The following is a 15,783-nucleotide window of genomic DNA, read 5'->3' on the forward strand; positions in this document are numbered from 1 at the left end:
TTTGTCAGTTACTGGTGCAAAGTGAGTCAGCTCTAAGTGTCTTGGTGGTTTTAGGGTAATTTTTTGCATTGTGGGATTTATAGCATTTTTAATGCCCTGAACTTTGTCATTAAAGAATAATGCAAACTCATTACACTTGGATGTGGAAATGAGTTCTAACGGCAGCTGAGCTGGAGGGTTTGTTAATCTGTTTACTGTGGCAAACAGGACACGCGAGTTGTTACTGCAGCTTCCAATTATTTCAGAAAAATATCTTTCCCTAGTTCTACATAAGATTAGGTTGTACATATTCAGCTTTTCTTTGTAAATCTCTTTTTGAACCTGGAGCTTTGACTTGCGCCATTTCCGTTCGGCCCTGCGGCACTCCCTTTTCTGTGCCCTGACCGAATCATCATTTCTCCACGGCGCCTTCTGCTTATTTTTAACCATTTTAGCCTTTATAGGGGCGATGGTGTCCAGAACATTCAAAACACTAGATGTAACAGAGTTCAACAAATCATTTACATTAGAACATGAGACATTTTCGAAGTTTATCATTTCCATAAACAGTGCACCTGTGCCATCACTTATGTGTCTCCTCTGAACAACTGCAGGACCAACCGGAGGTTTGGGAGAAACAGACAGGTCAAAGAAGACACAGAAATGATCAGACAGAGCAACATCGATCACATTAACATTTGAAATATTTACCCCCTTTGTAATTATGAGATCTAGAGTGTGTCCTTTGCTGTGGGTGGGGCCTCTCACATGCTGAGTAAGACTGAAGGTTTCAAGGACAGCATCAAGCTCTTTAGCGTTTCTGTCACAAATATTATCAACATGCACATTGAAATCACCTGTAATGACCAAACCATCAAAGTCTGTGCATATGACTGAAAGCATCTCCAGTAAAATCATCAATAAAACTTTGGCAGTGCTGGGGAGGCTTGTATAAAACAATGAAGAGAATGGATGGAGACCGTTTTAGCTCCATTTTAAAGGATACATACTCAAATGATGAAAACACCCCAAAAGACAACCTGCGGGTAATTATTTCATCTCTAAAGACAGCACAGACTCCACCCCCTTTTTTGTTTTCTCGTGTTTCAGATTCAAACTTAAAGTTGGGTGGAGCAGATTCTATCAGAACTACATTTCCTGTGTTTTTGTCAAGCCATGTTTCAGTTAAAAACATAAAATCAAGATTATAAGAAGAAATAAAATTATTAATTAAGAGAGATTTGTTACATAAGGATCTGACATTTAGCACAGCAAGTTTCAGACTAGTTTCAGTGAGACTGGGCTTTATCTTTTCACAAGGAATATGAATCACATTTCTCAGATTGGGCCTGACTCGCATTTTGTTTTTCCATCTCTGTGATGATGTGACTACAGAAATAGCACTAGGGGGGGCTCTTTTTACATAGGGCCCCGGGTTGGTTTGATTTTTAATGTGACAATAAGTCCCGGCAACGCTGAGACCCAGTGCATCCTAGCTATGGGAGATACCAGGTGAGAGACGAGGGGGGATGGGTGGTGGGGCTGTTGTTGGTGTAGTCGGCTTGTGCAGGGAAGAGTTGATAAGTATTGACATAGCCCTTGCTATATTGGGCGTGAGTGGAGCCATCTTAATGCCTGATTTGATCAGACTTTCAAAATGGCTGGGAAGGCCCATGGGTGAGAGTGGAGATGAGAAGGAGAATGAAGAATCTTTAGTGGGAGTAGATGTTGCAGGGGGAACCCAGGGATGGTCTGAAGGCAGGGGCGATGAAGATTGTTCCTTTGCTGGAGGCGGTGGAGGTGAATGTGGAGCAGCTGGAGCTGAATCCTTTGCTGGTGGTGGTGGAGCAGCTGCTGATGAATCCTTTGGTGGAGGCTGAGGTTGTGGTGCTTTTGATGTTGAAACATTGGCTCGGTCTCTGGCTGAGGGAGCAGGAATTCTTCTCTCATTCCTCTCTTCTCTAACTATCTGCTCAGGACCCTGTCCAGGCCCAGTCCAATGCCTCAGAGCGTGGAGCAGGTTCTCTGTCAGCACCCTCACTCCACCTCTGCATAGGTGGGGGCCATTTCTCTTAAACAGGTCCTCTCGTTTCCAGAATAGATAGAAGTTCTCAATGTAGTGTAGTCCTCTCGGGGGACACTCTTTGGACAGCCATGTGTTCAGCTGAAGAAGCCGGCTAAACTTGTTTATCCTCCTGTCGATGTTTGGAAGAGGTCCACTTATGAATGTTTTGATTTCCATTTTATCAAGCACGTCGAATAACTTCAAGAAGTCTTTTTTCAAAACTTCAGTCTGTTCCCGCCGCATGTCCACTGCACCCACGTGCACAATCAGCTGTTTAGCTCCTCCATGCTTAGCCATAATATTTGGAAGGAGTGACGTTATCTCAGAAACAGTGGCGCTTGGAAAAGAATGTGTGTTTATCTTTTCATGCGTCACGTGACTTATCGCGCCGTCCCCAACTAAAACAATGACCTTGGCTCCTGGCACAGATCCTTCTCGCTGTATTTTAGCCACGTCATCTTTCCTTTTTTCATTTAATTCCATCTCTGAAAGTGGTAAAAATCTGTTGGTGAGCTGTATTTTAGGTGACTTCACGTTATCTTTGTATCGTTTAGGCTTTGCTCCAAGTTTGTTCCAAGAAACAGCCTGGTCTTTCTGGTTTTTAGACAGTTTTGGAAACGACACAGAGTCACTGCGGTTTAGGTTGAAAGTAGCAGTTTTTCTTGTAAAAAGTGTGCTCTTCTTACCGTCGGTTGACACAGGAATGGTATCGTGAAGAACTTTTTCAGATTCCAAAACAAATATCCGTGTTTTCAGCTCATTAATTTCTTGTTGATATTTCCGACAGCGTTCACAGTCTTTCTCACTTCTTCTCCCGGACATGTCGCTGGCGTCAGATATGTCGTTAAAACTGGAAAAATGTTCTTAAAATCCTTGGTTTACTTGAAAAAGTCTAAAGCAAAAATGTTTGGAAGACAAAAACTGATTAAAAAGCAAAATAAATAAGGAAAGCAGCGATAGCAAGCGGAGCGAGCGAAAAAGCGTGTGCACTCTTCGGAAGCAGGGGGCAAAAATTAAATGTAAAGTATGAAGAATGTGTAGTGTTCCTAGTTTTTATTGTTGTAAACGATTGCTCTCCTAACAAGGGTTGTCATGGTAAACACAAATACCAAATACCGGGAAACTGGGAAATAGTTTGGATCCCACGAGCTAACGAGATGAAATAACCTTTGACCTTTCGCAGCAAAACAATCACAATATAAATATTTACTGTTTGATATTTGAATGCTGAATTAGTGTATGGCTTCTCAATATAAAGAAAAGAGTTGCGATCTGTAGGATATTCTCTCGCATGAATTAACTTGTTTACTCTGTATTCACATATATTTGTCCAGATCTTTTTTTAATGTTTTGTGGTTTGTTGTTTTCATGTTGCTGTTGCTCCGAAAGCGCTTGAACAGAAGCAGGGCACGTGACGGCAGCATCACCCCCCGCGCGCGTCTCAACATGGTTCAGTCTAAATACATCTCAAGCATCACACTTACTCCATCACCGATTGAAGGGGGAGGACTGAAAGTTTTAAAAGTGTTTTGCTCATTTGCAAAAAGTCGTCTTGTTCAAAATGTCAATGATGGCGAGGGCCGTGAATAGATTTTATGACATTACTGCTAAGCTGCTGTCCGGGGAAACCTTGTGTTTCTCTGCGCTGAGAGGAAAAGCGGTGCTGATAGAAAATGTGGCGTCTCTTTGAGGAACAACAAGCAGGGATTACACGCAGATGAACGAGCTCCACGCCCGCTACGGCCCGAGGGGACTCGTCGTTCTGGGAGCACCCTGCAACCAGTTCGGGCACCAGGTAGGCTCCAATAAAGCGGTGTTGTGCAAGCCAAATGTATGCAAAATGAAGTGTTAAACGTGTGTGGTACAATTTATATCTGACTTATTGAACAGCGTTTTAATAAATAGGCCAATGTCAAACAATAATGTATCAAAGTCAGATTATTAAGTGGTAAACAAGATGTACAGTCTGGAGGGAGGATTGTGTCTTGTGTGTAATTTTGCTGTGTCACTGTGACTATCTATTTCCAACCACTTGTTATGCTGTACAATTTATCCACCAAGTTATAAATGGATACTTTTATGTGATCAGTTTGTTTTATTACATGGTAAAATAGTTGTATAGAAAATAACACAATTATGTTGTGACATATTTGTATTTGAATACTTGTTTCATAATTATGGATAACCTATTAACCTGTTATAGAGCTGACAAAGTATGTAATTTGCATAGTATTACCAATTGTTGTATTCTAACTGTGTTGTGTTTTTGTAGGAGAACTGCAAGAATGATGAAATATTGAGATCTCTGAAGTATGTCCGTCCAGGCAATGGTTTTGAGCCAAAGTTCCAGCTTCTTGAGAAGGTGGATGTGAATGGTAAAGATTCCCATCCTTTGTTTGTCTATCTGAAAGAAAAGCTCCCTTTTCCGTCCGATGACACCATGGCTCTCATGAATGACCCCAAGTTCATCCTCTGGAGTCCCGTCAGAAGACATGATGTGTCCTGGAATTTTGAGAAGTTTCTTGTTGGTCCTGATGGTGAACCCTACAAGCGCTACAGCCGCAACTTCCAAACTATCGACATTGAGGCTGACATTCAAGATCTACTTAAAAGGGTCCAATAATATTCCGTATTATTATCTGCAGAGGTGTGGCCTGGGTCCAAGTCATGACTTGAGTCTCTTTTGATGACTTGAGACTTGACAAAAATTTTGGACTCAACTTGGACTGTACTGTACTTGAATGCCAGTGATGTCAATAATTTACTTGAACTTGAGTCTTGTTTGACGCTTGACTTGATGCCCCGCCCAAAAATAAATGGGAATCACTCCTCTCTAGACGTGAGCTTTCGGTGCCTAATTTTGTATTCTATTTTTGTTCCTCCCACTTTTCTTTTTGGCCCCAAGGCAGTTATTATAAATAAGACCATTTACAAAAAGCATATAAATTGCCAAAATATAATATGTATTTAGTAATTTGATATAAATACTTGAATTGACTTTCCCAATGCAAAGGACTTGGGACTTGACTTGTGGCCCACCTCTGGTTATCTGTGTTTAAACCAAATTGATTTATTATATACTTATTGTTACAGACCGAGACTATCTCAAAAATGTAATATTTTCAACACACTGATTTGTTAAGTCTGTTTACTTGATGAAGATGCTCCTTTAAACCATGTGCACAAGGAGCATCTGATGTATGTGTAAGACTAATGATACCACAGTGTTGTTAGTATTTATATAGAATAGTCTCAAACTGAAAATAAATCAAACTTTGTGATACCTTCATCAGTTGTAATTGGTGAATCTTTTTGGTAAATAGGCAATAGAAAGCACTTTTTCTTAGTACTTATAGTACTTAGTAATAAACTATGAGATGCATTGATCATTATTTTATTAATTGTAATCTGATCATTAATTGTAATCTGCTAAATTGATCCAAAACTACTAAGTAGTAATAGAAACAGATCCATAGACTTCCTGTTAAAAACTGCAGAACTGAGCAGTGGATTTTTGGCTGGATTTTTATTTTTGTATAACGGCTATGCAACATATTTAATCCCCACAAAGCTGATTTTTTTTTTTTTTTTTAATAAATGCATACAGTATAAGTATTGGGAAGTGGGCGGAGTTAGAGGGCAGGGGAAAACAGACCATTTCCGAGCACTCAAGCTCCATATGCAGGACAAAATTAAACATTCATGAATCAATCTAAGTGAGCAAATGATGATGGAACAGTTATAACATGGGTGAAAAAGCGGATTAAGTTTTGCAGGATCGGATTAAAGTGATGCAATCTGTAAAAAACACATTGCATGACTGTTAACACTGAACCACAGCAGTTTAGTAATAAGTTGGTCATGTAAACGCTGTCATCAGTTGTGGCTCTGCTGCTTCCTGATTGATGCTTTCAACATGGCTGGTCAAGAGGACCCGGTGCAGCGAGAGATCCACCAAGACTGGGCGAATCGAGAATATATTGAAGTTATTACCAGCAGTATTAAGAAGATCGCCGACTTCTTAAATTCCTTTGGTAACAATCATATTCCTTTCTTTATCTGGTGGAAGAGAGCAGTGGCATAGCAGTGCAGCGCTAGCTTGCTACTGCTATCTGTGTTGACGTTCTCTTGGCCACTCCCAAATAGCTTTAGCTCAAACGCGAACAAAAATATCCCAATTGTTCGGTTATTTTGTGTTTTTTTTACGTTGCATGTTTGAGATACAAAGTCCATATGCCACTATATTATGATTTAATAGAATACGAACAATGTAATATGTGGTCCTGTAAATGCTAACATGCTAAAGCTAAAGCGAGCGACGAATCCCGAATTCTAGTCCAAATAAAACCTACTAGATTTGTTAATAAAAGTGCACCTTCGTCGGTGCCTCTAATCTCTGAACAGTATATTGGATGTGTGTGTAAAGTCTTTGCCATAACAGCCTGGTGTGGTGCTATTTACAGTGTTATTTTACAATAGAGTAGTGTATTGAAAATGAATAGGTTTATTACATCTTCTTGATCCTCACACAGACATGTCCTGCCGATCTCGCTTGGCCACCCTAAATGAGAAGCTCACAGCGCTGGAAAGGAGGATTGAATACATTGAAGCAAGAGTAAGTCCGATAATTTCATTGACAGATTATATTACGTGTATAGCATAATAATATATCAATTTTTGTATAGGTAACAAAGGGAGAAACACTGACCTAAACCGCACAATGGACCATAAAACCACATCCCTCCCTCGAACCCAACCTCATCCTCAACATAAGTGTGATGGATTCCAGATGTTTTGTTCCTGGGACTGTTTTGACCATTTTTATATTTAACAATGTGTTTTATTTTATGAAACATGTGTAAAAGACAATGGCTTGGGCTACATGCGCATTCAAAATCAGATTTTTGTTGTGTTATAAGATTGCATAAATTATATGTAAATGGAATCAGATTTCTTTCTGAATATTGCCATTCTGTCTTAGTCATATCAGATTTTGCAGTGTGCATGGAATTTAAATAATCTTTATGGTCCAAAAATCGGATAATCTGATTTTGGTGTGCATGTAAACATAGCCAATGTCTTTTGTTGAGAAGATTTGTCATGGTGAATTACAATATTACCACTGTATTAACACGCCAATAACCATTTGCTACTGTCTCATCATTAAAAAAAAAATATGTTTCTGAGTGCCAAGATTTATTTGTTGTGTAGTTTTCATCCTTTATATGGATTTCCTTGTACATTGAATTGGTAATTGTTGTAAAAATGATATAATAATAAATATACAAATATGAATATGAGCACTGTTTTTGGGAGAACCTGTGTAGAATTCATTCAACCACATTCATTCAAAAATGTGCATCTGCAGAATGCATTTAAAAAAAAAAAAATGTATTGGGTTTTCTCGTTTGTTTTGTCATTTTACTGTATTGCTAAGAACTCATCTACCACTTGCATATTCATATACCAAATAATTATCAAGCAATGACCATGAAACCTATGTAGAATTGCTCAAAAAAGACAACAAAATGGTGGAATGATAATAGTTATTCCCAGAGTATAGTCTATCGGGTAGTCCAAGTCCACTTATTGTTAAGGCGTTTTCTCCTCTTCTGACATTAATTGTTTTTGTTTTCTTCCTAAAACATATTTCTGAAAATATTTTACATCTAGAGTATTTTTCTTGAATGTCTCCCAAACACGTATAACCCTGAGAGGTAAAGATCCGGGCTAAATCTTGTGGCGACCTACATTCCACACTGCACCGATGCATCTTGGGATAAAGAAGCTATACGTCGAATAGTCCTTGGATGGGAGAATTCTATCATCTAATCATCGCCGATCAAACGTCACTTAAGCGAAAACATTGTTAGTGAACCATCCTGGTAATTTTTTGTAAATGTTAATCAGAAAAGGGTCGCGTTTTAAAGCTCACTTGCTGTTTTCTCTCCGTGTTTGTGTGCTAAGCTAAGCTTGTGTTAGCTGGAGGCCCCTTCGGACATTTTCTCTCACTGCGCATTCTCTAGGATTTATAGTGTTTAACAGCTATATAAGTCGTGTGGGATTATTTTGTGTTCTATACACAATTGTGAAAATATCCCATTGTTTGTGTCATTACAGCGCCTGTATTTGGAGGAACTGAAGAGAAATGGGAGCCGATAAAAGGTGAGGAAGCCATCGTGTGTTTAATGCAGATCTGCGTAGTTCGCCGCAGCATTGTCATTTGTCTGATTTTAGATGTGAAACTGTTTCAAGCAGCTATTTTCAGGTAGAATTTGCATCGACGACATTTTCAAACTATCCAATTGGTTTGACTCGTGTAACAATACAATAAGCTCAGTGAACGGGTGGACAGTCGACATACTACATTAACTATCGATCAAATAGTCGCTTGTAAGGTGCAGTGGCCCGAAACTGGCAAAAGCTTTCTATGATCTGACTATGTATCAAACAACTGCTCTCACAGCACGACAACAGTACTATTTATACTGAAAATAATTTTGTTCTGATTGTTTGTTTACAGGCAAAGTCGGACTGAGCGCAGCGGCAGATATGGTTCAGAGCAGTCTCGCGATGATTACGACTGGCGTGACAGACGAGAAAGGGATGCAGAGCGTGATGGCCGGCGCTGGGCTGACGATCGACGAAGCGATCGCTACGAAGGGGATCGCCGCTGTTCAAGAGATAGTCCGGAGGTACTTACTAATTTACTCATGTTTAAAGTGACATAATTCCCTGTTCCTCTAATTATTACATTGTAATTTTGCTTCAGTCAAGTGGCAGTTTGTGAACATTACAGATAGATCAATACCGGTACCGAATTTAAATTCAATGTATTTTTGTTACACCCAAAATCAGCAGTTTCCTCGGTGGACATCCCAGAATTGTTGATTTAACCGACACTTGCAATTTTATCCAATATACAGTGAACATCTATATGAAAGGAACACATTTGAACACAATAACGGTGTTATACACTTTTATCTGTCAGATCATAAATACTGTGTAGGTTAGATGAGTTAAGGTGTAGTTTGACTGTGCCACTTATTGCACCCATCTTGTTTTTTAAGCAACGAGAGAGGAAACGTCGAAACAGTGATAGGTCAGAAGATGGTTATCACTCTGACGGAGACTACCCAGATCAGGACTACAGAAGAGAACCTGGAGAGGACAGGAAAAGTAAAACCATCATGCTCTGGGGTCTCTCTCCTCATATCACTGAAGAAGATGTAAGCATCTCCACAACTCTCCTTTAATCTTTAAATTTGTCAATAATTGTATGTTATTTGATATTTTCTGACAAATGTGTACATTATTATAGATCCGTATGGCTCTTGATCAGCTGGAGGGCCCTCAGCCTGTGGATGCCCGGTTGATGAAGAAAAAGACAGGTGAGGACACACATGCACAGGACTCCATCTCCTTTTTGTCTGTCGACTTAGGGCCAACCTGCTTCCATTCAAACCCTGTCTCATAGCACTTTGATTTGATGTAGTTCAAAGATGTATTCTTATCATTTTAAAGGTAAGTACTTTTGAACAAGAGACAGAGCCAACACTTAAGTGTGCGTCAAGCATATGCTGGAATCCAAATTCAAATGGCCAAGTGTTAAGCTCACCATGCCTGGGTTGGGAAGCAGTTTGTGGAACAGTTTGAATTTATACCCATGGACCTCTAACTAACACGCCTCCCGTCTATATTTGAATGCTGTCTCTAGGTATAAGCCGTGGTTTCGCCTTCGTGGACTTTTATCACTTGCAAGATGCTACCCGATGGATGGAGACCAATCAGGTTGCTTCACAATCGCCAAGTTTAGTTATAACCTTGGGAATCTAGAAAAAACCCAAAAGGCAACCATAATGTGATTTCTCCTGTTTCCAATACAGTGACTGTAGGCATTAAAATGACATTTTCGTCATTTAGTTTAAATAACCAAAGCAAGGTTAAACTCTACAGCATCAAGGAAGAACACACTTCTCTCTATCTGCTACCAGTATTATTAGTTCTTTCTCTTTTAAGTTGTATTATTTTCTTTCTTCTTTTAGAGAGACACCTATTTTGTTAACTTTTTCGGAAAGCCTTCTCTGGTTTTACATGAATCACATTGTACACTTTGCTCCAGCTCAGTCTGGTGCACTCGGGTCCCAAACACCTTTAAGCAGTTCTATACATGATGCCTACACACATAAACGACATGTGCCTGTCTTAAACACAAGGCTATCTGGTGGGGTCCCTCTCCCCGTGCTCTCCCTTCCAATACTGCCAGCCCAAAACTAATGACGGCCAATAAAAAGACCATTTGATTGACGCATGTTTCGTTTTCACAGAATCGTCTAATCATCCAAGGGAAAAATGTGGAGATGCACTACAGTAACCCCAGGAACAAGTATGAAGACTGGCTTTGCAACACTGTAAGTTATAAACCTGTATTTCTGCATTACTTGTATATTATTAAAGTACAAAGTAGAGCTGAATTTTGATTCAAATTTCAAGAATCGATTCGATTCCGATTTTTACATTTCAAAATAGATTTTCTCCGATTCGATCCGATTTCGATCTGATTTCCGATTAGATCCGGGGGTTAATGTTATTAAAAATGAAAAATATATTTAAACCGTTTCCTTCACTTCGTGACTGTGTAGAGAAGCAACATATTAAAACTAGTATTATATCAATATTAAACAGCAAATCTTACAAGTATTGGTAGTTACTGATGGAAGACTGATGAAAAGGTTAAGGGTCAATCTACCTTAAAGAAAGATAATTCAGGACCATAAATGGAGGACATCATTCAGGTGACTTCATCTGCAACAGTGGATTCCTACTGGGTCACTAACCAGTGCATTATTATTATGCTTGAAAATAATTAAGAATTCACCCAAAAGCGGTTGCTACCAAAAGCATTTTTATTTTAAAACTGCTCACACACTGCCAGTACTGAAACCGGAAGTATAAAATGTAAACGTTGAGCATTTTTCAAACTCACAAAGATGATAAAAGATAAAAAATATAACCAACGTGTTTGTAGCTCAGGTGCCTGTTTATGGCCCTGCATGAAGACATCATGGTCAAAACTTTAAAGTGCGAACATAAGAACAGAACATTTTAAACAGTAAATTAAACTGTCAGTGACACTGACTAACTGTAAACAGTTAAAAAAAATCGATCTTTGGACGTACGAATCGATAATCGGTCATTAATATGCAAATCGATTTAAAAATCAATTTTTTTTTTTCAACCCAGCTCTCGTACAAAGTATCAAAGTACAGATAGATTACATGCGTGCCGTTCAATACATTAGCCTAGCATCACATGTCTGCAGCTGTTAGTGCTTTTTGTGCAATGGTAAAGTGAGGTTGTGTCGAGGGTAAGTATGGTTTGCGTCTTCTGAGGCAGCACTGAGCTTTAGAAGGTGAATAATAAAAATGATGTGAACGGTTACTTGCAGTGTGGCCTGTACAATTTCCGGAGGAGGCTGAAGTGCTTCAGGTGTGGAGCAGCCAAAGCTGGTAAGTTGTCAAATCCACAAGAGGCCACTGACTGCTGCCTTCTGAGCATCCAAGAAGCAAAGTGCTCATGATAATATTAATTTGTAAAACATTATTTTTGAGCACAACTGCAGTACATTTGCTTATATGCTAAAGAAAAGGAAATTAATATGGATCTCCTGTAAAATAAAAAAGGGGGTTGAATAAAATCATATAAGGAAGGGTCGGTGCTTTTGTCATATGTGTGTGCTGACATTAAATATGAACTGTCTCGACAGATGGGGAGAATTCTGGTGCTGCTGAAAATCCACCAACTTTAGATTTTTTTGGAGACAGTAAGAACTTTCAGGTTTAAGTGCTTTTGTTACTTGAGTCAAAGGGATCTGAAATGTCTGTCTTCTTTAACTTATCTCACAGCCCTCATCTTGAGAAATATTGCTCCACTCACTTCAATTGATGCCATCATTTCGGTCGTTGCACCTTATGCCAATCTTTCATCAAACAACATTCGTCTCATCAAGGACAAGCAGACGGGCCAGAACCGAGGCTTTGCCTTTGTTCAGCTGGCGTCACCTCTGGTAAACCTTTTTAAAATCCTCATCTCCTAGCACTTAGCTGGTAGCTTTTGGTGTCAAATCAGATTGTTTTTTTTCCCTCTCATGCAGGAAGCGTCTCAGCTCTTGACTATATTACAAGGCTTGCAACCACCTCTAAAACTTGATGGCAAAACAATCGGTGTTGATTATGCCAAAAGTGCTAGAAAGTGAGTGTTAAAATTAAAGTTACGTTATTGAAAGTTCAGGCGAAGACGTAGACTTAAACTGTAACCGTTCTTTTTAACCAGAGATCTTTTGCTATCGGATGGAAATCGTGTCAGTGCCTTCTCTGTTGCCAGTACGGCAATTGCTGCAGCTCAGTGGTCGTCCAATCAGGTACTTTGATTGCTTTTGAAACTCACTCAATATTGTGCTATGCGTTTACGAAAGCCAATCTTTTTGTAGCCACAGCAGAGTTCAGATGGGATGTCAGAATACAGCTATCTACAAGAAGGTTATGTGCCTCAGGTACGTGGGAAATTCATGACATCAGTTATTTCATAAAATATTGGAATGTTCTAAGAGCTGCTATTGTTTGTTCTGTAGCAATATCAAGCATTTTACCATCATGCAGCAGGACCAAGTACTTCTCAAGGAAATGGAATTTTAGGAGGTATGCTTTTGGAAGTACAATTTCACCAATGGTGCGCTGTGGGGGTATCAAAATGCATACTACAAACTGCCGTACTAATAAGCCGCTTTCATTATTATAGCGGCCCCAGCTGTAAATATGGTTCCAACTGCAGCTGGTGTTGTGATTTCACAAAGTCCTCAAGTTTACCCTCCTCACATAATGGCTCAAAGTGCTGCACAGGTAACAGATGGCATGTTAATTATGATGGTCTTATGCATTGTTAATTCATACAAATGCTCATAAATTGCAGGCGTTGCCTTTTGCCCAACAGTTGGACCCAAAGCAGCAGATGGGACACCTCACTGGTGTAGGAGCCATGGCGCCGCCTCTCGTCCCGGGAGCTGCAGCAGCGAATGCAGCGCTAATGAGAAATAACCCATTAGATGTTCCAGACACATCTGCTTATCAGTATGATGAGTCATCTGGGTATTTTTATGACCCACAAACTGGCCTCTACTATGACCCAAATACTCATGTAAGAACTACATATATTTTCCATTTAGAGATGATTTAACACTTGTGATTTAATACATGTTATGTTTTTAGTATTACTACAACCCTCAGACACAACAGTATTTATACTGGGACAGTGAGAAGCAGGTGTACATCCCGGCTGATTCTAATGCTGAACAAAATGCTGATGGATCTGCAGCAACGAGTAAGGAACCTAAAGAAGGAAAAGAGAAGAAGGATAAACCAAAGAGCAAGACTGCCCAGCAGGTAGGATGCACGCGTTTATATGTAATATGTATCTATATATTGTTGCGTATTTGTTTACCCAAGACTTTACCTTCCAGATTGCTAAGGACATGGAGCGCTGGGCCAAAAGTCTTAACAAACAGAAGGAGAACTTCAAGAGCAGCTTCCAGCCGATAAGTCAAGAAGAGCGGAGGGAAGCTGCGGCTGCTGATGCTGGTTTCATACTCTTTGAAAAGAAGGTATGATCCGAACGCTTCAAACACACCTTTTAAACCTTTGGTATGCAATATATGTTCAACTCATTTTATTTTGTAGCAAGGGGGCGCTTTAGACAGACTCATGCCAGATGAAGAAGAGGTCCCCAATACCTCGCCTAACAGCAGCAAAGTCGGTGTTTGTTGTTTTGTTTTGTATCCTTACTGGGAATATGGCAGGCCGTACTCATGTCTTCCGTCCGTGCAGGGCCTGGTGGCAGCGTACAGCGGTGACAGTGACCCTGAAGAGGCAGGAGCTGTGGAGCCGGAGGATGGAGATGAACAGGACAAACTCGTAGACTGGAAGAAAATGGCATGTTTGTTGTGTAGGAGGCAGTTCCCAAATAAAGAGGGCTTAACACGGCATCAACAACTGTCTGATCTTCATAAGGTATTCACATCAGTCGTTATTACTACATTTGTTCAAATTCAAACTCATTGTACCTTTTCTTTCTTTTTTAATCACTAGAAAAACCTGGAGGTCCTTCAAAGATCTAAACTCAGTGAAGCTGAGCTGGAAGAGCTGGAGAGGAGAGAATCAGAGGTTTGTTGTTCAAATGTTCTGTATTATATTGAGCTCAATCCTTCAACTGTTATTTTCCTTGCAGATGAAATACAGAGACCGAGCAGCTGAAAGAAGAGAAAAATATGGTATTCCTGAACCCCCAGCACCAAAAAAGAAGAAATTCAGCCAACCAGCTGCACCCCCCATGTAAACATTTGTTATACTACCAGTACTTAGAACAGTCGCTTACTCATCGCTTCAGTCTCATTTTATTTTATTTTATTCCACAGTAACTATGAACAGCCTACAAAGGATGGCCTTAACAGTGATAACATTGGGAACAAAATGCTCCAGGCCATGGGCTGGAAAGAGGGCAAAGGGCTTGGAAGAAACCAGCAGGGAATCACTGCCCCAATCGAGGTACTTGAATGTGCTGCTTTGAAATCCTTACATGACAAGACCGTTGAATACTGTTTAGCATTTAGCAGGAACAACATAAGCATGAGTCTGACTAAATCCTTGAATTAACTCTGATTCAAGACTGCAAATAAATACCACAATCAGAAAATGATGATCTTGTAGTTCTAGCTGGATCTTAACATTATTTTTCATTATTTCAGGCTCAGTTGAGAACCAAAGGAGCTGGCCTTGGCATCAAAGGTTCAAATTACACTCTGTCTGCATCCGACACGTACAAGGATGCCGTGCGTAAAGCCATGTTTGCCAGATTTACTGAACTGGAGTAAGTTGCTTGAGATCTGTTACAGCGACAACGGTCATTCTTTCTCATTGAATCTGTACCGGAGCATTATTGTAGTGTGAATAATAATTTATCCTTTGTACATAGTGTCCCTTGTCAACACGTTTGGGTATTGATGATTTTGTGTCATGTCGAAACTTGTACAGTTTATGAAATATGTTTGTACAGAAAATAAAAAAGTGATCTACAGTTTATGTTTCTCATCTTTATCTGTAGCATTTTAGTAGATACTAATTTGATCTGAATGTGTCAGGGAAGTCAAACTAATGGTTATGGTTACTAATGAGCAACAAACCCAAGATATAACTTTTGTCATCATTGAATGTAAATCCCTTAAGATTAAGAGTTCTTAGTAAAGCAGGGTTGTGGATTTCTAATTTCTGTAGAATATATATTTTTTTTTTAGAACAGCAAAAAGCATAGGCACAAATTATGTTTCATTTTTAAATCATTTATTTCAGGAATACACTTAGAATAGGCCTGATATATTGAACCAAAAATATAGGAAGTATTTATCAAGTCCACTGTAAATTAAACCTAACTTTTTCCTAAAAAGTAAAATCGCATAACCAAAAATCAAAATTATCAAGATTGGTGTTATTTGTAATGTAAAGAAAATTGGGAAGCATTTGCATGGTCACAAAGTTCCTATACATTGCCAAACGTAAAAGGGAACTGGATACAATCTGAAACTGATATTCCTCCATGGGGTAAATGCACAGGTGGAAGGGACCATTCTGCAGTCAACAAAACGTGAACACTTGTTGTAAGCGCCATTTTATATGGTTTGATATTTTACATTC

The 15,783-nt window shown here is 39.4% G+C and overlaps 2 protein-coding genes and 1 pseudogene across 4 annotated transcripts; all 3 read left to right on the top strand.

Moving 5' to 3' along the window:
* Window positions 1-3,533: 3,533 nt before the first annotated feature.
* On the top strand, window positions 3,534-5,310 carry LOC140365872 (glutathione peroxidase 2-like; annotated as a pseudogene).
* A 556-nt stretch (window positions 5,311-5,866) lies between these two features.
* On the top strand, window positions 5,867-7,341 carry brk1 (BRICK1 subunit of SCAR/WAVE actin nucleating complex). Its single transcript, XM_072452464.1, has 3 exons — window positions 5,867-6,078; window positions 6,577-6,659; window positions 6,730-7,341. The coding sequence occupies exons 1-3, from the start codon at window positions 5,961-5,963 to the stop codon at window positions 6,754-6,756; spliced, it is 228 nt and encodes a 75-aa protein (XP_072308565.1). The 5' UTR covers window positions 5,867-5,960; the 3' UTR covers window positions 6,757-7,341.
* Window positions 7,342-7,792: 451 nt separating this feature from the next.
* rbm5 (RNA binding motif protein 5) lies at window positions 7,793-15,163 on the top strand. Of its 3 annotated transcripts, none has more exons than XM_072452453.1 (24): window positions 7,793-7,912; window positions 8,165-8,209; window positions 8,568-8,739; window positions 9,115-9,273; window positions 9,366-9,435; window positions 9,762-9,835; window positions 10,372-10,455; window positions 11,493-11,553; window positions 11,811-11,867; window positions 11,950-12,110; window positions 12,198-12,295; window positions 12,377-12,464; window positions 12,534-12,596; window positions 12,675-12,741; window positions 12,842-12,942; window positions 13,013-13,237; window positions 13,309-13,482; window positions 13,560-13,700; window positions 13,777-13,848; window positions 13,924-14,106; window positions 14,185-14,259; window positions 14,324-14,427; window positions 14,511-14,640; window positions 14,841-15,163. In XM_072452453.1, exons 2-24 carry the CDS (start codon window positions 8,193-8,195, stop codon window positions 14,964-14,966), a joined length of 2,502 nt encoding a protein of 833 aa, XP_072308554.1. In that variant the 5' UTR covers window positions 7,793-7,912; window positions 8,165-8,192; the 3' UTR covers window positions 14,967-15,163. The 3 variants fall into 3 exon arrangements, with proteins under 3 accessions (XP_072308554.1, XP_072308556.1, XP_072308555.1); XM_072452455.1 differs by having other exon boundaries at window positions 13,034-13,237; XM_072452454.1 differs by having other exon boundaries at window positions 7,814-7,929.
* The last annotated feature ends 620 nt before the right edge of the window (window positions 15,164-15,783 follow it).

Source organism: Eucyclogobius newberryi, unplaced genomic scaffold (assembly GCF_026437365.1).
Source record: "Eucyclogobius newberryi isolate DKJ021-1_F unplaced genomic scaffold, fEucNew1.0.hap1 SCAF_19, whole genome shotgun sequence".
Classification (NCBI taxonomy): domain Eukaryota; kingdom Metazoa; phylum Chordata; class Actinopteri; order Gobiiformes; family Gobiidae; genus Eucyclogobius; species Eucyclogobius newberryi.